The sequence below is a fragment of the Loxodonta africana genome, chromosome 25, assembly GCF_030014295.1.
Source record: "Loxodonta africana isolate mLoxAfr1 chromosome 25, mLoxAfr1.hap2, whole genome shotgun sequence".
Classification (NCBI taxonomy): Eukaryota; Metazoa; Chordata; class Mammalia; order Proboscidea; family Elephantidae; genus Loxodonta; species Loxodonta africana.
The window spans coordinates 19,222,183-19,248,889 of NC_087366.1; the positions used below are offsets into that span (position 1 = coordinate 19,222,183).

At 42.3% G+C, this 26,707-nt stretch overlaps 1 protein-coding gene across 11 annotated transcripts in view; it reads right to left on the reverse strand.

The window, feature by feature from the left end:
* LAMC2 (laminin subunit gamma 2) overlaps nt 1-26,707 on the reverse strand; it is a 79,624-nt gene that overhangs the window by 34,367 nt on the left and 18,550 nt on the right. For all 11 annotated transcript variants that reach the window (XM_064276550.1, XM_064276544.1, XM_064276546.1 and 8 more), the window contains exons 4-6: nt 13,788-13,976; nt 3,322-3,457; nt 417-515 (exon numbers count right to left, since the gene is read on the reverse strand). In XM_064276550.1, the coding sequence (XP_064132620.1) occupies nt 417-515; nt 3,322-3,457; nt 13,788-13,976 (424 nt within the window). The remainder of the gene's footprint in view (nt 1-416; nt 516-3,321; nt 3,458-13,787; nt 13,977-26,707) is intronic.

A 26,707-nucleotide genomic window follows, 5' to 3' on the forward strand; every position in this document is an offset into this window, starting at 1 on the left:
GGTTATATATGGCCATACGCTCTGATATTCCTTCTTACAAGGATTTGCCCAACGCGGTTAATTAGGCCAATCCTTTCCTGGGACAAATCTGGGTCACATGATCTCATTATTGCATACCACCTTGTATCCATGCACCTGGGATTCAAAGCCAGCTGGCACGGGGAACCACTGAGGCGCTGCCACAGCAAAAACAAAGGAAAGGAGCCCAAAGCACAATTACAGAGTCCAATGGGATTTGGGGGTTCAGTTGTATTAAAAAAAAAAAAAGCCTAGTTTTTGAGGATAGAGGGCAGGAAGGAGGCCTTCAGTGTTTACTAGGTACCTCTTTTCCATAATTCTACTCAGAGGATGAACTCTCTTGCTAACTGACAAGGGACTCTCCCTGCTATGTCTGTAGGGCCATCGGTCACACAAACCTATCACAGCGGTCTCCGGTGACAGCCGGTTTGCAGACACAATGGCCAGTGTCACAGGGCCCCATGATGCCAGCTGGGTCACAGTCACACTTGGGGTCTCTGGAAGAGAAAAAAAAAAAATTAAGGATGTATTTACAAATGATCTACAACTATACACAAAAGATCCAGGAACAAATGTCACCAAACTGAGCAAACCTTCCCTCTTTACTGAGGCCTTTCTCGCTATCCTTGTCCATACCTCTCTTAGATCCTTTGAGCACCAAATTGTCTATGTCAGTGCTACTCCAAGTGTGGTCCGCGGGCTAGCCCCGTTCATGAACTGTTGGTTACCCACCCCCCGAAAAAAGGAGGAGTTGGTGCCAGATTGGAAAAGCAAGTTGGTCAGTAAACTGTTTAGTTTAACTTGGTTCATTGGTTGAGCTGAGATTTTTTTAAAAATTACCATTTGTCTCTCTACTGTTTAATTCAATGATGTATACTTTTATCATAATTAATTCCATCTAACTTCTGTTTTATTTCATTTAATTCTTTTCTTTTTAAACACTTTTAATGAGATAATTCACATACCATGCACTTTGCCCATTTGAAATGTGTTGTTCAATGGCTTTTAGCATACCCACAGAGCTGTGTAACCATCACCATAATCGATTTCAGAATATTCTCATCAGCTCAAAAAGAATCCATGTAACCACTAGCTATTCCTTTCCACCTCCCCCAACTTCTCAAACCTAGGCAGCCACTAATGACTTTCTGCCTCTATAGGTTCATCTGCTCTGGATGGTTCCTATTAGTAGAATCTGGCAGTCTGTGGCCTTTTGTGTCTGTCTTCTTTCACTTAGCGTAACGTTTCTGAGGTTCATCCACATTGTAGCATCATCTATCAGTATTTCACTCCTTTTTATGGAGCAATAATATTCCATTGTATGGATATACCACATTTTGTTTATCCATGCATCAGTTGGTAGACATTTGGGTATTTTCCACATTTTAGCTATTGTTATTATTGTTTAATAATGCTATTATGAATGTTCATGCACACGTTTTTGTGTGTTGTGTTTCATTTCTCTTGAGTATATACCTAGGAGTGGAATTGCTGGGTTTGGTTGACTTTTTTTTTTTTTTTTTGGTAGCAAGACCTTCTTAATGATGGAACTGGTGCTTTCATTTCATTCTGACAAAATCTCCTTGTCCTGTGCAGACCAGTGCTTTTAGTAACATGGGTCTTTGTCACTTGTTTTGGCACGCAATCATATATATCTACATCAAGTGTCTAAAACGAAGCTTGTCTTTGACTCCGAGAAGCCCCTCCTGGCCTTGAGAAGTTTGCATCTCATTCGGACTGGGAAGGGGGGTAAATAGAGGGCTGGAAGCAGAGACAGGATCTACTTCATGTTTTAAAAAAGTATTGCAAAGGTAGATTGGTCTTAGGGGAGGTCTCTGAAGGTAATCTAAGAGAGTTCAGGGAACACAGTTGTTGTTAGGTGCCGTCAAGCCAGTTTTCAACTAATAGTGACCCCAAGTGACAGAGTAGAACTGCTCCATAGGGTTTTCTAGGCTATAATCTTTATGGGAGTAGATTGCCAGGTGTTTCTCCCAAGAAGCTGCTGGGTGGATTCAAACTTCCCAGCTTTCAGTTGGTAGCCAAACATTTAACCATTTCACTACCAGGGCTCCTACAGGAAAGACTATAAGACAGCAATCCATGCAAAGGCCCAGAGGGTAAAAGACTTGGGACAATGATAAGTGGGACAGTGCAAGTATGGAGGCAGGGCAGTTTCCATATGGACAAGTAGCTAGAAAAGTGGGCAATGGGGAAGCAATTCCTCTGCCAATAGCCTTCTATCAAATGGTTTCACTGTCAAGCTCCTTCTCTGAGCTGCCCCAAAAACCCTGTTATGCTAAGAACCCTGCACTGAACTAAGACAACTTCCAAGCTTTTATTCATCTTCTCACTCATTCTCATGCTCCATTCAACAGCATTTGCTGAGCACCTGCTCAGTACGAGACATTGTAACCATGACTTTCCTTGGTGAAAACCTATGAGCACTGTTAACCCCACAGCCTCAGCTCCCCAGGCTCTCTGTGACCTGCCTCCAGTCTACATTTTCATCAGCATGTCACACACTTCCCCTTGAAACAAGCCAAACTGCCAGCACACTTTATTGTCTCAAGCCATAATCGCAGCAAAGCCAGCTCTGTGTCGCTGCAGATTTCTGTGATTTCTAATGTATACGCCATCTGAGGAGGGATAGAGAATACTCTAAACCGAAGGCATCCAAGATTATGTAGAAAAGTTGGTTTTGTTTTGTTTTTAACCCAAATTCATTTGGTAGAAATGGATCCCAAGTTACAATTTGAAGGATTCCTTACTTCCATCCTAGTTCATTTAAAAGTAAGCAAGTATCAGGGTTACGAGCACAGGTTCCAGAGCCAAATTCTGTGGGCTTGAATATGGGGTCTATCCTTACCACTCGCGCTTGCCGTTGAGTTGACTCTGACTCATAGTGACCCTGTAGGACAGAGCAGAACTGCCCCATAGGGTTTGCAAGGCTGTAAACCTTACAGGAAACAGATTGCCACATCTTTCTCTCAAGGAGCAGCTGGTGGATTCAAACCACTGACCTTTCAGTTGGCAGCCGAGCGCTTTAACCACTGCACCACCAGTGCTCCTTATCCTCACCAATACCATTGAGAAAGTCACTTAACCTCTTGTGGCTTAAATTTCTTATCTTTAAAATAAGCATAATAATAACCCCAACTTCTTAGGGTTATTGTGAGGATTAGATAATCCATGTTAAGTACTTAAACCACTGTTTGCATACAGTAAGTGCCAGTAAACCTAAATTGTGGCTAACGTTAACGTAACTAGCACCATTAGCAGCACTAGCCCCATTCAGATGCTTACAAGAGTCCCTGGTCTCGGGTGCACCCGGCATCAGTGAGCGCGTGGAAGCCTGGCAGACATCGGTCACATCTGTCCCCTGTCACACCTGGCTTACAGCTACACCGTCCAGAGCTGTCACATCGGGCGCTTAGAGAACCTGTAAACCAAGAAGGTAGGAGACAGAACAGAAGAAAAGGAAAGAGTTAATTTATGCAGCATTAGGAAGTAACTAACCCACCAGAGGCTCCGTGGAGAAAAGACCTGGCGATCTGCTCCCGTAAAGAGTACAACCTAGGAAACCCTATAGGGCAGTCTTACTCTGCCCTACAGGGTCACTATGAGTCAAAATCCGCTCGAAGGCACACAACAACAACAACAGGAAGCAACTGCCACTCTAGGAGAGCTCGATACCTACTAAGTAATCACCACCACATGCTCGCTTTAACAATCACTTCACAACATCTGAAGTTTTGGATTCCCCAGCGGAAAAATGGAAATTACTCATAAAAGTATACATCTGCTCAGATTTTGACGGTAAGTTAGGGTGCAGGCCACTGCTTTTTTTAAAAAAGATCATCAGATCTTTGAGATCTCAAAAAGAATAAAAAAAAGTGTGAATGAGTACATTTGCTTCTTAGGATAGAGTTAGTGTCAAAAAGTAAGCAACATTCTCCCTCATCTCTGGCAAGCAAAAGCTGACTTTTCAAGGTCAGTGTGTGCATGGAGTGGTTTTCAAGGTCAGTGTGTGCATGGAGTGGTTTTCAAGGTCAGTGTGTGCATGGAGTGGTTTTCAAGGTCAGTGTGTGCATGGAGTGGTTTTCAAGAGCACAAAAAGGCGTAATCAAACATATCGTCTATTCCTGCCCGGGTACTAGAAAAGCGTCATCCTTTGAGCACCATGCCTGGTGAGGACATGAAGGACCTGTGCATTTTCCTTGGTATAGCGCACTGGGCTACTTGTCCTCTGATTAATCCTTCTACAGAACAGGTCTCCTCAGATTGAGTGTTGACGAAAAACAAGAGGTGCTCAGGATAACAAAAGGCGCCCCCTGGAGTCCAGCCACTTCTCAACACCTCCCTCCCATCCCAATGGATATTCCCTCTTCTCTCTCCTGGACCCTGCCTCTCACTCACCACCTTTCCTCCACTCTTGCTTCTCTATGCTCCATTCTCCAGAGGAAAGCCAGAGTGCTCTTTTTGAAATGTAATTCAGATCATATTACTTGTCTCTTTAAGTCCTCTGATGGCCCCCCACTATCCGCAGAATAAAATCCAAATTCCTTCTGGCCTGCAAAAGGGTACTCTCTTACCTCATCTCTTACGCTTAGTTCGCTAAGTCCCAGTTACGCCAGTCTCCTCCCTGATTCCTCCAAACCAAAACCCATTGCCACTGAGTCGATAGCGACTCCATTGAACAGACTAGAACCGTCCCATAGAGTTTCCAAGGCTGTGATCTTTATGCAAGCAGTTGCCACATCTTTCTCCTGAAGAGCAGCTGGTGGGTTTGAACCTCCAACCTTTCAATTAGCAGCCAAGCTCTTAACCACTGAACCACCAGGGCTCCTTCCCTTTTCCTAGAATGTGCTCAATGGCTTCCCTCCTCAGGGCATTTGTACTTGCTGCTCCCTCAGCCTGGAATGCTCTTTCCCCAGATCTTCCCCTGGTTGGCCCATTCTCGGCACTTGGGACCTGATTGGATATTACTTCTCTAGAGAAATCTTCTCTGATACCCTTAACTGAACATCCACCCCACCCGAACAACACTCCTTAAGCAAGCTTTACTTACGATTATCTTAGCCTGTATCCCCAGGGCCCAGCACAGTGACCAACATTGAGAAAATGCCAGAAAGCTCTGGTGGGTTCAGTCACGCATGCAAGGGAGAAAAACAAAAAAACAAAACCAGCTCCTTGCTGTAGAGTCAATTCCGACTCATGGCAACCTGATGTGTTGCAGAGTAGAACTGCGTTCCATAGGGTTTTTAAGGCTGTGATCTGTTGGAAACAATTGCCAGGCCTTTCTTTCAAGGTGCCTCCGAGTGAGTTTGAACTGCCAACCTTTCAATTAGTAGTTGCGCACTTAACCATGTACCACCCAGGGACTCCAACACCAAGAAGAGGTAGGAGTTATTGCGAAAGGCGTTAGGAAGAAGCCGGGCACTTAACCACTGTGGCACCAGGGCTCCTTTTAGGCTATAATAATCAGTGAAGCCAACAAAACATTAACCAGTTGCTACATGTTTTTTCTTCTTCAATCTGCTATCCTTCTATAAAACTTCTGGTTCACTAGTAGATACAATTTAAATCAATAAATGTATTGGTTCTGTGCCTATATGAAGGTTTTCATGCTGCATGCTAAGGAAAAGGAGCTATATTTTATGGACATTGCGGGGGTCATCGGGGGTTTAGGCAGGCAGTGGCAAGATCAGAAGTGCAGTTTAGAAAGACAACTCCAGAGCAATATGCAGGACGCCTTGGAAAAGGGAAGACCAGGAGGTTCTTGGGACAGTAGCTTCCCATGACATGACAGCCTGGGTTAGAGCAGTTTTGGCGAGAAGAGGAGGAGGGAAACACTGTGCGATAGCCATTGTGGATATAGAATTACAGACTTTGGCGACTCCTGGGATATGGATGATGGCAGAGGGGAAATCACATGGATAACACCCGGGTCCCCTGAGTGTGCAACCTGATGGACTGTGATGCTATTTACCCAAGCAGAGAAGGTAACAGGTGGGGCAGGATCTGAGGCTGAATCATCAAAATAAGATCACGAGTTTAGTTTTGGACATCAGGGAACTTGAGTTTCTAGAGGCATGTCAAGGTGGAAATACGCATCCAGAGCTCAGGAACTATCTGCGGGTGGAGATCTATGTGCCCTCAGCATACAAGCTGAAGGGGAAGCAGTAACAAGGGTGAGATCACTAGGAGCAGATGGAGAGAGGAGGGGAAAGGGCTGTGGGCAGAAATGGAACTCCATCAGTCAAGGGAAATGCTGGCCAGAGAGAAAAAGTATCAGGACAGAGTTGAGCTGTGTAAACCAAGCCGGGAGAGTTCGGAGAAGGCGCAGGGGAAGAGCAAGGCAGGATAGTTCTCAGGGTCTGCAGCAACAAAGTATTTAAACAAGGAGAGAATGACGAGAGGCTACTGGGTTTGGTGTTTATAGGCTGCCATGCTCAGTGCTGTATAAACAGCCAGCAGCCAGAGATAAGAAGGGAAATTCCTTGCTGAACTATGTTCTGAGAACTATTAACCATAGAAGAAACCTCATTTAGATAATTTTTTTTCATATAAATGGGTGTCGATTTGGGTTCTCAGAAACACATTTTTTTCCCCAATTAATGGCAGTTACCTTTTTAACTTAAGAAAACTCTCCATACAGTATTTTTGAGACAGAAATTATTCTTATAAGGGTGAAGAAACTGTACTTTGCTTTTGGGTTTGGCCCAAATAGCCCAAAATGGAACACTCTTCTGAGAGGTATTAATAGTTACCTCACGAAAATAAGCATTCGGTGTTCAAAAGGGTTTGAGAACTGGTACATACTGTATCTGTCAGAGATTTATAGCGTAACAGTATATTTAATTGGTATAAAGCTTGTTTAACATTTTAATGCCAGTATTTCCAAACACTATTTGACACTCTTACAGGCAACACCTATTATTATCTTCAAGAGCACAGTGTTCCACAGGGCATGATTTAGGATACACTGGTCTAAAGGAAGCTGGGGGCCATAAAACGAGCCTAGGCTTTGAAGTCAGACAGATCTCAGTTTAAATACCACCCCTGCCACTTATCAGCTGTGTGTTCTTGGACAAATTGCTTATTCTTCAATTTTCAAAAATGGGATAACAACATATACCTTGTAGAGTGCTTGTAAAACTTCAAGCTAATATACATAAAGGGCCTAACTCACTGTCTCACACATAGTAGGTACTCAAAAAAATACAGCTCATTCTATTATCCACCACCCTCTGTTAGCTCGTCATACTGTGGTGGCTTGTGTGCTGCTATGACGCTGGAAGCTATGCCGCCAGTATTTCAAAATACCAGCAGGTAGACAGGTTTCAGCAGAGCTTCCAGACTAAGACAGAGGAAGAAAGAAAGGCCTGGCAATCTACTGCCAAAAATTACCCAATGAAAACAGTATGAATCACAGCAAAATATTGTCCAACATAGTGTTAGAAGATGAGCCCTCTAGGCTGAAAACAACGATCGATTCAAGCATGCTGGCCATTATGAGGATGGTGCGGGACCAGGTATTGTCTCACTCTGTTGTACACTGGGTTGCCATGAGTTGGAGTCAACTCAACAGCAAATAACAACCACAGGTAAGATTTTATAATCACTGAGACCCCCTTCAAACCTTGCAGAGTTGGCATGGAGATGTTCACAAACTCTAACTGTGAACATGGCTAAATTATTTCATGTTCCAAAGCTTCCAAAATGATAGCGTTGGGTTTTCAAAGTGTCTCACTAAAGTACAACATGTTTGCTCTGATTCCTAAATCCTGAGCTACTCTTAGGGATTGTGAACAATTGGGTTTAAAGAACAGATTGAAGAATAGCTTCCTGTTTTAAGTTTGTGTCTCAGAAAGCACTTTCCCTGCATATGTAAGTATCATCTACATACATTCGAGGATCCAGGAAGGTATTCTAAAAGAATTCATATTTAAAATTTAAACCAAGAGTTTGCTTTCTCTAGAGAACTCTTAAAAATACATGCGTTTGCATTTAAAGACATGTTTTAAATAACAATTCAATTGTTGCAGTCTGAGTAACCCATATCAGAGTCATAGATAAGCAAAAAAAATTAAATAAAGAGAATATGTTTAGTATCATTGATGTTGCCCAGACCTCAAGAATTTAGGTGTCATGGGAGAAAAAGCACACACCACACACAGTGATTTCACACTTTCTGCAAAAGGTTTTTGTTAGTGGCTGTGGAGTTGGCTTTGATTCATGACGACCTTATCTATAACTGAACAAATTGTTGCCTAGTGGTTGGTATCTTTGAATCCATTGTTTTGGTTATTATGTCAGTCCATTTTGTTGAGGGTTTCCCTTATTTCTGCTGACCCTCTACTTTACCAAACACGATGTCCTTTTCTAGCCACCACAAAAGGTTATCAGAACTTAAATATGTGCTTGCAAGAATTGAAGACAACACACTCCTGCTGCTGAGCCCACAAAGACACTATCTAAAATAGGTCTAGTTGTTAAATTTATGAGAAATTGACATGAAGGTCAAAATCTGTGACCACATGGGGTATTATAAATGATGCTATTGGCTTAATTTGCCATATGTGGAATGAGAGCACTTTTGTAAGACACGTTCTTCTGCATTTGAAATGGAATAGACAAGTTCCCTGGTCAAATTATTATTTTAAAATAAAAAATATCCTCCAACTGATTGAGAGATTGAGAAATCACAGAGGAAATTAAACTTAGGCCACTAGTTTCATGACCTGTACAGGCAACTTGTAGTTAGAGACACTCGACCATGAGGAAAATTCTCTCTGCCCTTAACTTGCTGCTCAGCTTGGGCTGGTTGGACTCTCTAGTTTCAGTTTCTTTATCCCTATGATGGGGGCCTAAACCAAAAAACCCACTGCCGTCAACTCAATTCTGGCTCATAGCAACCCTATGGGACAGAGCAGAACTGCCCCATAGAGTTTCCAAGGAGTGCCTAGTGGATTTGAACCGCTTATCTTTTGGTTAGCAGCCGTAGCTCTTAACCACTATGCCACCAGGGTTTCCATGATGGGGGCAGGGACATGTTAGTAATACAGGTTGTCAGGGACTGGGGAGACTGAGTTCTCGCTCTCATTTTTCTTTCTTTCTTTTTTCTTTTATGGTTACACAGCTCTGCCCCATCCCATTACCAGTGAGTTGATTCCAACTCATAGCGACCCTATAGGACAGAGCAGAACTGTGCCATAGGGTTTCCAAGGAGTGGCTGGTGGATTTGAACTGCCAGCCTTTTAGTTAGCAGCCCAATGCTAACCTTTTTTTATGAGAATTGAAGAAGACAATATATGAAAGTATTTTGGAAGGTATAACGTATTGCCCAGATCTTGGGAAATAATATCCATGAAGTTGCCTGGACACCTAAATTGTCTGTCTTGGGGATATTTTAGCTGTTTTGTTTTTTATTTCCCTCTCATATTGTGGGAACAAGAGGTAACTGCTCTCTGTCAGAAGACCTGAATTACAATTTTAGCTCTTATAACCACCAGCTGGGAGATTCTGGGCCATTCATTAACTTTTCTAGGTCTTAGTTTTCCCACTGTTAGAAAATATTCACTGCCAACTTGGCGATGTTAAGGAATATGAGATATTAAACTAGAAAAATGTTTAAACTCTTCTGGGGCTGTGAAATAGTTTTAGACCACATATATGGCCTCAACAAGGCTTCTTTCTTTTTTTTTGCACCCAAAATCATGTTCGATGAAACTTTTAGTTTTATATGTATACATTTTATTTATTTTTTCTTTTTTATTGTACTTTAGATGAAGGTTTACAGAACAAACTATCTTCTCATTAAACAGTGTGTATTATTTTATGACATCGGTTAACAACCTCATAATATGTCAACATTCTCCCCTCTCCGCCTTAGATTTCCTATTACCAGCTTTCCTGTCCCCTCCTCCCTTCTAGTCCTTGCCGCTGGGCTCATGTACCCCTTTAGTCTTATTTTGTTTTACGGGCCTGTCTAATTCAAAGGGGATACTGCACGGTTTAAAGTCAGGAAAGGTGTGTGTCAGGGTTGCATCCTTTCACCATACCCATTCCATCTGTAAGCTGAGCAAATAATCTGAGAAGCTGGACAATATGAAGAAGAATGGGGCATCAGGATTGGCTGAAGACTCATTAACAACCTGCATTTATGCAGATAACACAAACTTGCTTGCTGAAAATGAAGAGGACTTGAAGCACTTACTGATGAAGACCAAAGACTGCAGCCTTCAGTATGGATTACATCTCACCATAAAGAAAATAAAAACCCTTGCAACTGGACCAATAAGCCACATCATGATAAACGGAGAAAAGATTGAAGTTGTCAAGGATTTCGTTTTACTTGGATCCATAATCAACATCCATGGAAGCAGCAGTCAAGAAATCAAAAGACTCATTGCATTGGGCAAATTGGCTACAAAGGACCTGTTTAAAGAGTTGAAAAGTAAAGATATCACCTTGAAGACTAAGATGCCCCTGACTTAAGCCATGGTATTTTCAATCGCATCATACGCATCAGAAAGCTGGACAATGAATAAGGAAGACGGAAGAAGAACTGATGCCTTCGAACTGTGGTGCTGGTGAAGAATATTGACTATACCATGGGCTGCCAAAAGAGCAAACAAATCTGTCTTGGAAGAAGTACAACCAGAATACTTCTTAGAAGCAAAGATGACAAGACTGTGTCTTACATACTTTGGACATGTTGTCAGGAGGGATCAGTCCCTGGAGAAGGACATCATGCTTGGTAAAGTACAGAGTCAGCAGAAAAGAGGAAGACCCTCAATGAGATGGATTGACACAGTGGCTGCAACAATCGGCACACGCATAACAACGATTGTGAAGATGGCACAGGACCAGGCGGTGTTTGGTTCTGCTGTATATAGGGTTGCTATGAGTCAGAACTGATTCGACGGCACTAACAACAACAATCTTTGGCTGAAGGGCGAACCTCAGGAGTGACTTCGGTACTGAACAAAAAGGGTATCCGGGGGCCATACTCTCGGGGTTTCTCCAGTCTCTGTCAGGCCAGTAAGTCTGGTCTTTTTTTGTGAGTTTGAATTTTGTTCTACATATTTCTCCAGCTCCGTCTGGGACCTCTATTGTGATCCCTGCCAGAACAGTCAGTGGTGGTAGCCGGGCACCTAGCTGTGCTAGACTCAGTCTGGTGGAGGCCATGGTAGTTGTGGTCCATTAGTCCTTTGGACTAATCTTTTCCTTGTATCTTTAGTTTTCTTCATTCTACCTTGCTCCTAAAGGGATGAGACCAGTGGAGTATCTTAGATGGCCGCTCAAGCTTTTAAGATCCCAGACACTACTCACCAAAGTAGAATGTAGAACATTTTCTTTATAAACTATGTCATACCAATTGAGCTAGATGTTCCCCAAGACCATGGCCCCCTCAGCTCTCAGGCAAGCAACTCAGTCCCTCAGGGAGTCTGGATGTGTCTATGGAGCTTCCATGGCCTTGCTTCTTTCCAAACTGGAATGTGATTCAAAAAAAGGCCATTGTTCTAGGAGACTGAGACCCTGGCCTCTGTCCTAATAAGGAAAACAACTACATCAACTACCATTTATTGAATTGTCCCCCACTTGCTTTGCTAACATCATATTATCCTCACAGCTCTCCTGCAACGTAAATAGCATGATCACCTTCTCATAGATGTGGAAACCGTAGCAGTAAGACAGGAGAGGCAGTGCTGAGATCTGAACCCAGCCTCTCTGGCTTCAAAAGCCCACACTTTTTGCCACAAACTCTACATAATGATCCTTGATGTCAGCAAACCTGGCACTCGAACCCTTGCTCTGCCACTTACTCTGCAGCCTTGCTCTGGGCAAGCTTCTTTGCCTCTCTCTCCAAGCCTCTGCTACTTCATTTGTGAAATGGAAATAATAATAATAGCACCCTCCTCATAAGGCTGTTTGTGAAGATTAAATTAATTACTGGATGAACACCATCTAGAAAAGTGCCTGGCACAGAATAAACTCATAATAAATGTTAGCTGTTATGTAAGATACCAGTTATCTTTGGACTACACTGCTTCTTCTGGACAGTTCACAAAGGGTTTGGGATATCTAGTTCCTATAAAAAAAAAAAGGGGGGGTGGGGTTGGAGGCCAGGCTGATTGTCGCTAGACAAGCAAAGGACTACGCCATGAAAAAGAAGAGATGGGTGGTAAATTTCCCTTACCACCTCTCTTTGTTAGACAGCAGGCTCCTTGTCTACCCCTGTCTTCAGGCCAGGCTTTCCAGCTGAGCCAATTACTTTTCTAATTACATTCCCACTGATCACTTTGCTGGGATGACCCAACTCCAGTGACTCACACACAACAAAGCTATATGACATAAGGAGACATGGGCTCTTCGGAGAGGTTAAATGCCCATAAAAATGAAATAACTTTTTATATTTCTTTTTTAAAGCTCTTTGACTCATAGGGGGAAATGCTGAATCGAAAAGATTGTGAATGCTGATTCTACACCAGAAAGCTGAGCAAATCTGATTCAAACCACATCATAACAGCAAACTAAGTCAATCTGGGAGAGTCTGCTAGGTATGAGTCTACACCATCATGGGCCCACCCCAGCTTTCTACGGGGCCCCCACTTACTCTACCAGCAACTCCTGGCTGGGCCAAACTTTGCCCATTTTTACAGTCTTTCAGCAGCTGCTATGAATTGGTTCCACAAAGCTACATACACAAAGTCATTGCTATGCAATAAGGCTATAAACTTCAGGTGGATTAATATTTCTCATATTATACTATCAAACATTTTCTAGCATGGTGGAGAAAAAGATAATGCCAAGAAGTATAATAAATAAGGCAATTAAAAAAATTTATTTATAGAACTCTAACTCTATCTCTGATTATATCTACCACATTTTTACGCAAATAACGCAAGCCTTCTACAGTTTGTTTGCCAACCTCGCCCTCCCCCAGAGGTATTTTTGTAAGTGTGCTATGCTAATTTATTTTTACATCAACTTGTAAAAAAATTATAATATGGGCTTATGAAAATACCTCTGGGCAGGCAGGAGGCTCACTTGGCAAACAAACATACAAGTCCCGTGTTACTTTTGTAAAAATACGGTACTAACTTGACTTTACTATCTGTCCATGATGAATACAGTAGTGTGTGTGCATCTATGTGCACAAGTACTACCTACAATTTGTGAATATAGGACTGGGTAGGCCACATTAAAACAACAATAACTAGCCTTACTATGAACCAGGCACTCCATGAGGTGCTTCCTATTTATTATCTCATTTTGTTGTATTAACCATCCCGTGAAAGATTCTAATCTGCCTATTCTACTTTGTCTGTCTCTTCTACTAGTACCACTATATTGCTAACACGTCATAGCATAGCAACAGAAGCAGATTTTTCTAATCCCTTATTTTTCAAGAGGTTGGTCAAAGGGATAGTTATGGATACAAAGAACTATCATTGGAAGAGTACAGACTTCCCTTGTCCTTGGGTCAAAGATTGCCTGTAAAAGTAATAACGTGACTCTTAGTAACAGAAGTCAAGCCAACATGCTCTGAAGACCCCAGCTGGTTCCCCCAACTCACAATTAAGTGGGGCATCAGAAACAAAGACAAACATGTTTACTTTCATGTTGGAATTCCTAAAAAAAAGACCAGTGTCTAGGAGATTCCCAATTGTTGTAGGAGTTGAACATCTTCCTCTTGGATGACTTGTGTGTCTCTCCCTTCCCTCCCTCCCTCTCTCTTTCTTTCCCCATCTTTCAGCTACCTTTGGAGTTACAGTTGCAGGGCAAGCAGCGGTCTCGTTCTCTCTGTCGGTAGAACCCTTCCTTGCACCTCTCGCAGTGGATGCCATCTGTGTTGTCATTGCAGCTGAGGCAGCGGAATCCATTTCCTGTCTGTCTGTAAATTTCCTGATCAAAGATGCATTGCCTGGACTTCCCACTGCAATCACAAACTACGGAGGAGGAAGAAAAGACAGCGTTAGAACAAAACAACTCAGGACCATTTCCCAGATATTTTATTATTAATATAAATTATGCTCGGGGATTACATATTAATTTAAAAATTAAGGGAATGAAATGGGCCACATAGGGACTGCGGCAGACAGAACTCTGCTATACCTACAGGAAGCAGCCACCAAGCAGTGCTAGTGGGTTGTTGCCTGGGAAAAGGTGATTTAGGGTTGCCAGATTGTCCATTTCCTCAAGAGAAACCAAAAAGTCTAAATTATACATTTTTATATGAAAGTTCCTAATTTAAAGATCGGCAAGGAGTTCATTTTTAAAACACTGTGTAGTCCAACATACCAGAGCCCTGGTGGTACAGTGTTTTGAGCTTGGCTGCTAACCAAAGGTTGGCAGCTTCAATCTACCAGTCACTCTTTGGAAACCCTATGGGGAAGCTCTACTCTGTCCTACAGAGCCTCTGTAAGTTGGAATTGACTCAATGGCAATGGGTGTGGTTTTGGTGAATCCAACAGAACAAGTGTGTGGGGTGGAGAAGGCCTGAGGGCAGTCTCTGGCACAACTGTCTGATGGTGTCGTCTGTTCAAGATATACAGCATCTGTCCCTCCAGTGATGGTCAAGGCTGAGGAGCTGATATGACTGTCTGGACAGGTATCTCCTCCCCTCACTGCACCTTGTATGTCCCTCCCAAAGCCAAGTACTCAAAGAGAACCTTACTCCCATATGAAGACTGACCTTTCCAAATGTCCAGGAAAGTTCACCCTGTGAACAATACAAAGAGACTCATAGACTGAGTGACATCTCCATGTGGGACTTAAACACCCCATGAGGCAACATGTGGAAATACTTAGCATAGCACCTGGACAAGAAATGTTTCAGTCAAGGTTTAGAAGAGAAAGGTGATGGGCCCTGAGGTTGAAAGAATGGGGTCAGATCCCAGCTCTGTTAGTTCTGCGGGCATATCACTTAAGCTCTTTGAATCTTGTTTCTTCTTCTATAAATGTAGACCACAACACCTGCCTCTCCAGACTGTTAAGAAAATTCCACTGAAAAAAGAATATCGAGTGCTTTGCAATATGCTATTTCATTCCTCACTCATACGAAATAGGTATTGCCTCAGATGAGAAAACTGCACCTCGGAAAGGTTAAGTAACTTGACCCACTGAAGAGCTGGGATTTGAACTTCTATCTGTCTGATTCCAAAGCCCACTTCTGTGTGGCTTGCGCATGGAAGTGCCTAATGCCATGACTTACCCACAGTGCTGACATCAAGTAAACAAGTGTACCAACATGTACTGCCCTGTGTCGGACCGTGTGTCAGACCCTGAAGACACAGAGGTGACTAAATCCGAAGAGCTTCCTAACAATGGCTCCTAAAACTCACTCTTACTACTTTGGACACCATCTATTATAGAGCAAGTCAACTCCGAAACCTAGTCTGTTTCTAGTACTTTTACATTCATCAGCTCAGTTAATTCTCACAACAGTCCTTTAGTGTGGGGTTTATTATCACCATTTATCAAATGAAGAAACTAATGTTTACAGAGGGTAGGCATCTTGCCTAAAGTTTACAGCTAAATGGTAAAGATACAATTTGCTCTTGGATCTGCCTGACTCCAAAGCCCTCACCTTTCCATTTTATGCTGTTTCTCAAGGATCTGGTTTACCACCACATGTAGGCATTCTTCCTTTATAAATATACTTAATAGAGGGTCATTCAGTCTCTTCTTAAATCCTCCTCTATACAGTAAGATGCCCTGTCCCTCCTTACACAGTGCTGGTTGTTACAAGTTATTTTTATAGAGTTTTAAATCTGCCTCTCTCTGAATGGCACAAGGTTTGCACTCAACTACGAACCTAACGATTGGTGGTTCAAACCCACCCAGAGGTGTCCTGGAAGAAAGCCTGGTGATCTGCTTCTACAAAGATTATGGCCAAGAAAACCCTATGGAGCAGTTCTACTTTGTAACAGACGGTGTCGCCATGAATTGGAATTGACTTGAGGCAATGGCTTTGGTTTGCTATCTCTGTAATCTAAACCACATGTCTGTTTTCTTCCCTGGAAAACAATACACACGTGTGTGTGTGCACACACATACACACACACACCTACTCTCTTCATTCATTTATTTCATCATCAGACATTTATTTCAGACATTATTTTACAAGGCACTGTATCAGTCAACCCCTTGAACATCTGAAGATACTAATAGCTTCTCTCTCCTTAGTCATCTCTCCTCCACGTTAAACTGGAGTCTTTTGACCTTCTGGTCTTTCAACCATTTTCCATGACATGATTTCTAGATTCCTCTTGACTATACTATTGGAAAAAAGCTCCAATTTCTAACATCCTTCTTAAAATGACCATAATTTATTACAATACTTAAGTGTGGTCTGAACAGCTCTGCTTACAATAGCACTGTATATTATACTTTCACATATAAAGCCTAACATTTTGTTAAACTTGGAGTGTATTAAATTTGTAGTCAGCTCAAACTCCCTGAGCTTTTTCACAGAAGTGGTGCCAAGCAAAATCTTTCCCAACTATACTTGCCTAACTGAGTTTTTGGATCTCGAACAGATGTGCCACACAGCTGTCATGTGCTATGAAATTTCTACTGAGTACATCGTTATGCATGTACAAGAGCTAAATTCACCAGCCAACAATCCTTGTGAGGTTACTCAGCTGGATCACACAATGAGCCAATGCCCCTCTCTGCCCTGATGTCTTTTGGGGGCAATCTCAAAGTCACCATCAACTTTTCATTGTGTCCTTATTTAGGGCATACTTTTTGCTGGTAATGGCTAACTTCATTAGGACCACTTGTTATATATTCATTTAGAACAATATTTACAAAACAGATAATCTTATTATAATATTCTTATACCGCCCCCCACCCCCCACCCCATCCTTTCTTCTCTGTGCTTTACTCTGAAAGAACTGGTGTTCTTCCTGCTAATTCAGCCTTAGAGTTCCAGCAAGGGAGGCCTTGAGCCAGCATCTCACTCTGGAACTTGTGCAACACAGGTCACAAGCCTATTGCTAGCTGCCCTCCTCTCTCTCAAATAGGTTTCCCTTAAAGCCAAGGGCTATGCCAGCCAGAATGAGGGGATGTACAGGCATTGTGTCCGGGAAGCATATCAGCCTGGCTTGTTGGCGTCCTGTGACGATATTCTTTCTAGCCTTGCCTGAGGGACTCTTCAAGTTACCAAGCTGTACTTAGCTCAAACACAGCTGACCTGCACTTAGCTCAATATTGAGTCTTCCATTCATTCACACCCAGAGAATGAGGCGAGAGAGTTTTCTCCTTTTCCATGGAATGATTCCTCTTGGCACTGATGTATTTGAAACATGATCTCTTGCAAATTATTCTCCAAATTTGGACTAACTTGCCTAAAACCAATTAGTATCCTCGTTACTGGGGGGTGGGGAAGAGGAGGGGACAAAGATCTTTGTTTTTCAAATTCTAGAATATTCCTACAACTGGGCCTAGCATAACTTCTGACTGGTCTTTTTATTTTTATTATTATTATTCTCAGATTAGTTTTTGCCCAACCACTACCATGGGCACACTGGTGCCAAAGGGCACTGCCAGGCCAGCAATAAGCAGCAGAATGCAGTAGTGACTGTGCCAAAGGGGCTAAAGGGAGAAGCAGCACTTCATCCCCAGCCAACTGCAGTCACCTGGGAATGATGCCTACTGCAAGCAGTGCTCCATCTCTGGCTTTTTAAGGAGAGAGAAATCCAGCTTTTTGTTTGAAATCTACTGATACTTAAACTTGGCAAAAAATTAGAGATGAAATTTTTTGAAACCAATATGTGTTCAAGGGCAAATCTTTGCACTTGATTCTGCACTTGTAAGAGGCAGAAAACACATCCCATTCTTTAGGAAAAGGAAAAATGAATCCCTCATATATGCACAGCTCCTGGTCTCTAGGAAGTATTCCATGTTTTTTAAATGAACAAATGGACTCTTGAACTTGAGGAAACCCCTAGATGTGTCTCCACTATTGAAAGGACTCCATGTTTCCCCATGTATCTGGACATACCTTAAAAATACACAATTGGTTTCAACCCATCCGGAGCAAGGAAGAATGAAGAACACCAAAGACACAAGGTAATTATGAGCCTAAGAGACAGAAAGGACCACATAAACCAGAGACTACATCAGCCTGAGACCAGAAGAACTAGATGGTGCCCAGCCACAACTGATGACTGCCCTGGCAGGGAACACAACAGAGAACCCCTGAGGGAGCAGGAGAGCAGTGGGATGCAGACCCCAAATTCTCATAAAAAGACCAGACTTAATGGTCAGACTGGGACTAGAAAGACCCTGGAGGCCATGGTCCCCAGACCTTCTGTTAGCCCAAGACAGGAAGCGTTTCCAAAGCCAACTCTTCAGACAGGGATTGGACTGGACTGTGGGATAGAAAATGATACTGGTGAGGAGTGAGCTTCTTGGATCACGTAGACACATGAGACTACATTGGCATCTCCTGTCTGGAGGGGAGATGAGAGGCCAGAGGGAACCAGAAGCTACCCGAATGGACACGAGGAGAGAGAGTAGAGGGGAGAACTGTGCTATCTCATTACAGGGAGAGCGATTAGGAATGTATAGCAAGGTGTATGTAAATTTTTGTATGAGAGACTGATCTGTAAACTTTCACTTAAAGCATAATAAAAATTAATTTATAAATAAATAAAAATACAAAGGCCTAGCAGTCACTTTTTTCCCCATTCCTCAATAGAATGCCTTTGTCCACATGAGCCCAACCCAGAAAACATCCTTCCTTGGTAACTTATAATACAATGCTTCATGTAGGTTAATAGACTATAATACATTTTAAAACAAGAAGAAATCCCAAAATTGCTTTTACTATTTTTATAGTTTCCTTCCTTTGTGTTTATCCTTGTTCAATTTTACCTCTAGAAATTTTTTTTTTTTAATTTGTGTTTTGTAATCTATTTGCTTTTCTTCCAAACTTGGGCCAGCTGAAAGTTTCATAAACATGTTGTCTAGTTTCCACTAGGGACATTGACACAATTACAAGCGATGGAGTCTAAAGATGAGGGGTTTTGATACACCATGGCACATCCCTAGGTCAACTGTGAGCTATTTATCAACAGTCTTTCCATTCATTCAACGTATATATATTAAGCACCTACTATGTGCCAGGCCCCATTCTAGGCACTGGGGGTTACAGCAGGGAACAAAACTGACAAATGCCCCACCCCTTGTGGAGTTTACATGTGCATGAGAAGGGGAAAAAATAAACAAGATAAATAAGTAATATATAGGGAATGTTAAGAAGACAGTGATAATTTTAAAGGAAGGAATAAATAAAGCAGTGAAAAGAAACAGGAACTGGGCAGGAGGAGGTGAGATAAGGTGCGTAGGAGGGAAGCTTGGAATGTCCCATACGCTGGTTTACTATTGCATTTCTTTTTCCAGACTTGTTTGTTCATGATCTTTGTCCATTTATCTGTTAAACCCACTGCTGTCGAGTCGATCCCGACTCATAGCAATCCCATAGGGTTTCCAAGGCTTTAAATCTCTACAGAAGCAACTACCACATCTTTTCCCAGTGGAGCCACTGGTGGTTTCAAACTGATAACCTTTCAGTTAGCAGTCGATCACTTCAACCACTGTGCCACCAGGTCTCCTTTATTTATCTACTAGGCCTAATGTTTTTCTTATAAATTATCATGAATTATTTACATAGCAAATATATGAAACTCTTTACCTATCATTTTGTTGCAGATCTTCGTCTACCTCTCCTGACAAGTCCCCCTTTCCACCCAATCCCCTCGATGGTACATTTTGTTTTTCTGACTCTTAGTCCTTTTCCCCTTCTTTCTTTGGTTCTTAGTCAATAAGATGTACATCTATTTCATTCATCCAATAAATATCTACCTACCTAATTTGGTTCTTAGTCAATAAGATGTACATCTATTTCATTCATCCAATAAATATCTACCTGCCATACTGGGTGATTTGAATGGTGATCCTGGATATCATGAACCAATAAAAATTCAAAATTTCAAAAAATAAACCCATGTTTTATTTTTCAAATAAAGATACTAGGTGTTCTTTCCTAAAAAGAAATTTTCCTAACAAAGAAAGGATATAATCTCAGAAAAGGTATGTCTCCAAATTGAACAAATTTGGCTTTGTCAAACACTTATCACGTTATTCATATTTTCCTCACTTCACCATAGACAGGCATGGTCTAAGGACCTAGTATTAAGATATCATTGCATCAGAAAATACAAAACAAATCTGACTTGGACACTGAAGGGATCTGAAGCCCTTACAAAAAGAAAAACAGTTGCCATCCAGGCGACTCTGACTCACGGCAGCCCCATGGACGTCAGAGTAGAACTGTGCTCCTTAGGGTTTTTAGGACTGATTTTTTAGTAGATTGCCAGGTCTTTCTTATGAGGTGCTTCAGGGTAGACATGAGCCCCCACCGTTTTGATTAGCCAACCGCATTAACTGTTTACACCACCCAGAGACCCTGAAGCCCTTAAAGGTTCTAGGAACCAAGGCAGACCAGGGCTTCTCTCCCTTTTTCACTGAACTCTGTATCATAGGGCCTCTATCCCACCCATTACTCCTACTTGACTATTCCTTTGTACCATGACTTTTTCCAAGCCAGAGACATCTCTTCAAGGTTTCATCCTATCCTCCTCTTTGTCCCCTCAATCCAACTCTGAAAATCCTCAACTCTGTCAGGCAGGGTTCTCTCCACGACTAAAGGGATGAGATTCATCAAGTTCTCAGCAAGCTCTACATAAATAAATCTAGTCACGTCACTGAGATCGTCACATATTTAAGTCGAGTGAACCATGGGTGGTAATTGTGTCCGACTATGCTGTATACCAGAGCCCTGGTGGCACAGTGGTTAAGAGTTCAGTTGCTAACCAAAAAGGTCGGCAGTTCAAGTCCACCAGCCACTCCTTGGAAACCCTATGGGGCAGTTCTACTCTGTCCTATAAGTTCGCTATGCATCGGAATTGACTTGATGGCAACGGGTTTTGGTTTTTGGTATACTGCTTCTTCAGTGCTGAAAGTATTTATTATAATAATAACTATAGTAGGGTTTTTTTTTTTTTTTTAGAGTAGCACACAGTTGTTGACCCTCAAGATGCTTCTTAGAAAAGTCCGCCAGGCAGCTAGGCGCAGGCTGGTCCACCCACTACCACCCACACGCACCCTGAGACACAGTTGAAAGGAGCTGGAAGCCCTCTTTAAACAGTGGAGCAAGGTGTGCAGGATCCCTCCGGGCTCACTTCACAACACTCCCACCCCTCACTAAAGCATTCGGCTCCAACAGGTTAGGACAGGAAGCAGAGGAGGAAAGGCTGTTTCCAAGCTGTACCCTTAGGAGAACGGAAGGAAACAAAAATATTTCCTAAGGTTGCACTTTGGGGGAAGGCCTTGGGCTAATCACCGTCAGTGACTGCAGTTCATCAAGATCTCGTTCCAAATTTCCCGCTGGAAAGCTCGACCCTTCAAGGCAAGGAATTTCCAGAAATTTTGATGCTTTGGCTTTAATATGATCATTTGTAGACAAGCTGTTCCTCTTTCTAATGTTCTAAACTTAAAAACATGCTCTACTTTTCACACAATCTATGATTTCATACAATCTATGGAATCATGTTTTTAGTGCCTTAACAGTAACCACAGAAGAAAAAATCCGAACTCCTTTCAAAAGACTGCAGACTCGGCCCCTGCTGACCTCTCCCACATTATCACATTCCTCTCTTTCTCTTTGGCTCACTGGGCTCAGACACAGAGACTCTCCCACAGATACTGGGATGCACCCAGCTCTTTCCCACCCCTGGTCTTCCAGCTGGCTATTTCCTATGTCTAGGGCATTCCTTGCTTCCACCCTCCCTGTAGCGTAGTCTCCACACAGCAGCCAGAATGATCTTTTCAAGAAACATAAATCAGATGGTAGACTTACATGCTGATAACCTACAGCAGCTTCTCCCTTTTCCGAATGTCCACAGGACTTCATCCACATCTCTCTCAGGGCATTTATCACTTTCTATCCTACGCCATGCTTGGGGCAGTCATGGTTCAGCGGTAGCATTCTTGCCTTCCATGTGGGAGATTCAGGTTTGATTCCCAGCCAGCGCACCTCACGCACGGCGACCACTGGTCTATCAGTGGAGATCTGGGTGTTGTTACCACACTAAAGAGGTTTTAGCGGGTCTTCCAGACTAAGACAGACTAGGAAGAAAGGCCTGGTGAGCTACTTCTGAAAATCAGCCAGTGAAAATCCTATGGATCACAATGGTTCAATCCCCAACTGATCAAGGGATGGCACAGTGTTTACTTCCCTTGTACATAGGGTCACCACGAGTCAGGGATGAACTGACAGCAGCTAACCCGGTGGTGTAGCGGTTAAGTGCTATGGCTGCTAACCAAAAGGTTGGCAGTTCGAATCCACCAAGTGCTCCTTGAAAACTCTATGGGGCAGTTCCACTCTGTCCTATAGGGTCACTATGAGCTCAAACCGACTCAATGGCAACGGGTTTGGATTTTGTTTTTTTAACAGCACTAACATCCCGTATCCCCAAATTCCTGTGTCACTATTATTTGGGTACGTGACTTATTTCCTCTCTAGCATGTCTCACTTTTGTACCTTCATAGGACCTAAATATAGTTCTTGGCACTGTGATGGGTGGATGGAAGGAGTGAAGGACAGATGGAAGAATGGATGGAAGGAAGGAAAGAAAGAAGCAAGGAGGAAGGAAGGAGAGACAGGTAATCTGGCTCTAATAAAAGCCAAACAAGAACCTAAATATACAGAAATCTCCCAGAAGTCCACGGGCCCACTTTGAAATTTCTCTAACACGACACACACGTCTTCATTGTCTACGCATATGGCTTTCAGTGTGAAAAAAAAGCTTTAAAAAGCTGATGTTTCAACAGCAACAACAAAAAAACTCCTGGTGAGACGGGAACCAGAAGAATTGTGAGAGGAACTCCTTCTATTTTCAGTTAGAAGGAGCATCTGGGACTCTCTTTCAGGTCGCCGCTCATAACAGATGAGCCCAGGAACCCACCCGTCTTCAGTCTCTGGGCCTGGAGCTGCCTCGGGCGTTCTTCGTGCCATCTCAAAGGGCAGCCACGAGCTGCTGTGGGAGGAGGGGCAAGGGCTGAGGCAGCTCAAGACCATGAGATCAGTCTGCAGTGATCAGGCAGCCTTACGGGCCGTGTATTTGGCTGGTGTGTGGGACTATCTCAGAAGCTAGGAATGTGAGCGTCATGTTTGAACCTGACTAGGTGTGCTAGCTGTGATTACGCACAGCTTTGCTGCTCTTGCTACCATTTCAGCTTCTTTGTGCACTAATACTGATTTGATGAAACAGCAGCAAGTTTATACAATAAGGGAGCTGTAATTTCTTGCCGATGGGTTCAAGAATAAACCGTTTAGAGATGGCATTCAATTCCCTTCCTTACTTAGAGGAAAGGCGTGTGCCCTGTGTTTCCTTGCATGCATTCCATGCTCCTCATTGCCTTTCTGAGACAGTGAATCTGTCTTTTCCCCTCCTTCTTTGTTGAAGCTCTCTCCCCTTGGGATACTATGATGACATACCATCGAATTTCCTCCTGGCTTTCTGACCTTCTCTTTCCTCCCTACCCCAACTCTCTGCTAGCTCTTCTCCTTGCCCAAACTCTCAATGTTGGTGTTCCTCAAGGCTCAGCCCTGAACCACCACATGTTCTCACTCTATAACTCTCTCCTCGGGTGATCTCATCCAAGGCAAGGGTTTCAACAACTATGGTATATTGTTGACATCCGAAGATGCTTCCCTGGCCCAGACTTCATTCTCAACTTCAGACCCGCAGGCCCAGCCATCTACTGTATCTCCAATTGGTTGTCTCAAAGTACCTTCCAAAATCATGCTTAAAACCAAACTTGTGATTGTCATCCCCTCACATCAGAAACCTGCAAGCTATCTTTACAGGGCTGTCATCTTTCCCACATGCCCATACCCTATTCAGCACACCATACCCAGAACCACAGGCACCATACCTCACCTGATCCAGACATTGTTGCTACAAACCATTAAATATCTCAAGTCCATCCAAGTCAATCTGCAGCCACTCTAGACCAAATTCCAACCATCATCTTGCCTGCAGGAGCTTCCTAACTGATTTCTTTGCAACTTCTCTCACCTCCCTTCACTCAGCAGCCAAAAAATCTTTTCAAAATACAAGTCTTGACAATACCTCTCTGCTTAAAACTCTCTGTTGCCTTTCCATTTAGGTTGAAGACCAAAATTTCTTAATATAGCCTACAAGAACCAAGCCCACCATGGTCTTATCCCATCTACTTTTCCAGCCTAATTTCATATCACACTCCCCTCTCCTCCCAGGACATCTTCATCCCTTTTCCATTCATTTCACTTATACTTAATTTTATAATTTTATTTCTGCTGCTGCTTAAAATTCTTGCTTTGGAAAGGAAAAGAATCATGGAGGGGAAGGGTAAACTGGGATTAACAATTCCAATTCATCTCATCTTTTTTTTTTTTCCAGAGAAGTTACACTAAACATTAAATCTTAATCTACCTTATTGGGTATCATTTTGTTCTCCCTGTGAGCCAAAGGACCAGTCTCATGTAAACAGACTGCCCTTATATCCTCAAAGATAACAACATAACAACTGTCACTTCCATGAAGCCAGTCATAATAGGGCTCTTCAATAGGAAGCCCACATATAAATGCTAGACTCTAAAGGTGGTGAATAAAATTGAGAATAGTATACTCACTTAGGAGCCCTGTTGGCATAGTGGTTAACCAAGAGGTCGGCAGTTTGAATTTATCAGCCGCTCCTCGGAAACCCTAAGAGGCAGTTCTACTGTCCTATGGGGTCACTATGAGCCAGAATCGACTTGATGGCAACGGGCTTTAGATATCCACTTAAAAAAAAAAAAAACACAAAAACTGGCAAGGAAGGAAGGAATTGTTTTGCAGTACAAAAACAATTATTGAAAGTGTCCTTTAAGTAGCAGTCTCGCCTAATGTATTTTTTTATTATTTTACAAATCCTCAAATTGCACATTACAAAGTCTAAAGCAGGAAGGAAACACCTGTCATCTTTCAATTTAGTATCAAAGGCATTGGCAGTTATTATCCTATTTGCAAAACTCAAAATCTCCCAACCTGAAATATTCTGTATGAATATTTTTATTACATTATATTTATATGTGATAATGAAATGCATAAGTATTTTTTAGTTTTAAATGTTGGGGTTTTTCTTTCCAACATTTAATATGTTTCTCAGCTTGGGTGAATATTTTACAATAAAATCTCAACATTTCATCATTTAAACTGGTCTTGAGTTTTATGGTTTAATGTGTGAAATCTTGCTTCCAGTTGTATCTTTTTGAAGTATGTCACAATATGTTCTAATTAGAATAAAAAAACTGAAATGGCACTGCCCTCATTGAGAGTCTTTTAACAAATCCAGTCTCCTCAGTCACATTTTTCACAGCCACCTTTTAAGCCAATGTAGCCAGAACCAATAGATCTTACCTGATCCATTTGTTTCCCTGGAAATTAAAGTGCCTGAGCAGTGTAAGCAAGGCCAGAACAGGAAGGACAATGAGAAGAATAGCAAAGTGCAGTTCTCTAATCACACGGGCAATTTCGAACAATAAAAACAGGCAAATCTTTTCACCTCTGAAGTCATCAAGAGTGAATAAAACTCAGATCATCGCATCTTCCTTTGGAATGGTCAGTGTCCTTTAAAAGGAGACATCTATTTTCATTAAGAGTTCATAGTACATTATATTGTAACCTAGACTTGGAAATGGTGCATGTGAACTGGAGAGGACTCTTAGCTTAGTAAGGATAGGACCAGGAGATCAGACCTGAAGATGTCTTCCCCCAACATCCCATTGGGACACCAGGGCCCAGGCAGACAACAGGATGACGGGAAGAAAGTCCCAGTGAACAGGGAGCTTGGGGACTCCAGCCTTTGATCAGCAAAGGAGTCAAGGGTCAAAAAGGAAGCTGAAGCCTCAGTCTGAGTGAGTTCAAAGGTGAAAGGAAAGAAAAGGTTAGGACACAAGAGATATAGAAGAGCCTCCCCTTCCCTTACACTTGACACCTTTAAAGGCTCTGCCACAAGACAGCTGGTGCCAACTACAATACAGAGACTTGGTAAGGATTTTATATGAATGTACTCACCCACTCACTTGCTACCCAACATCCTTCTGACCACAGAAATAGAGATTTCTGTATTTCTAAGAAATCATCTATAAAGAAAAGCACACCTATTAAGAAAGGACATTTGACTGTTTTTCGAAGAGTACAGTGTTCTTTGAACATTTCTGACATGGCCTAGAAAATGGTGTGATATTGTCTTTTAAGATGCAGCTGGAATAAAGGAAATTATAGAGTCCAGGACAGCTAGAGGTGACACCTGAAGCCAACCAGATAAAAGGAAAGAAAGGGAGTCTGAATAAAGAAAACTTAAAAAGGAAATTCTAATTTGTACTGAAATGCTTTTTGTAGACACTTGGAATACACATTAAATATGGCTTTTCAATCATTTTTGTGTTCTATTGGCTCCTTTAAGGAAAGTTCCCCAATAAATAAATCTTTCTCTTTGAACGTTTATTGCTTTTATGAGCAATATATTGTGAACTAGGAGATTAGCCATAGATGTCTGCTATTGCTACATTCCTTCACAA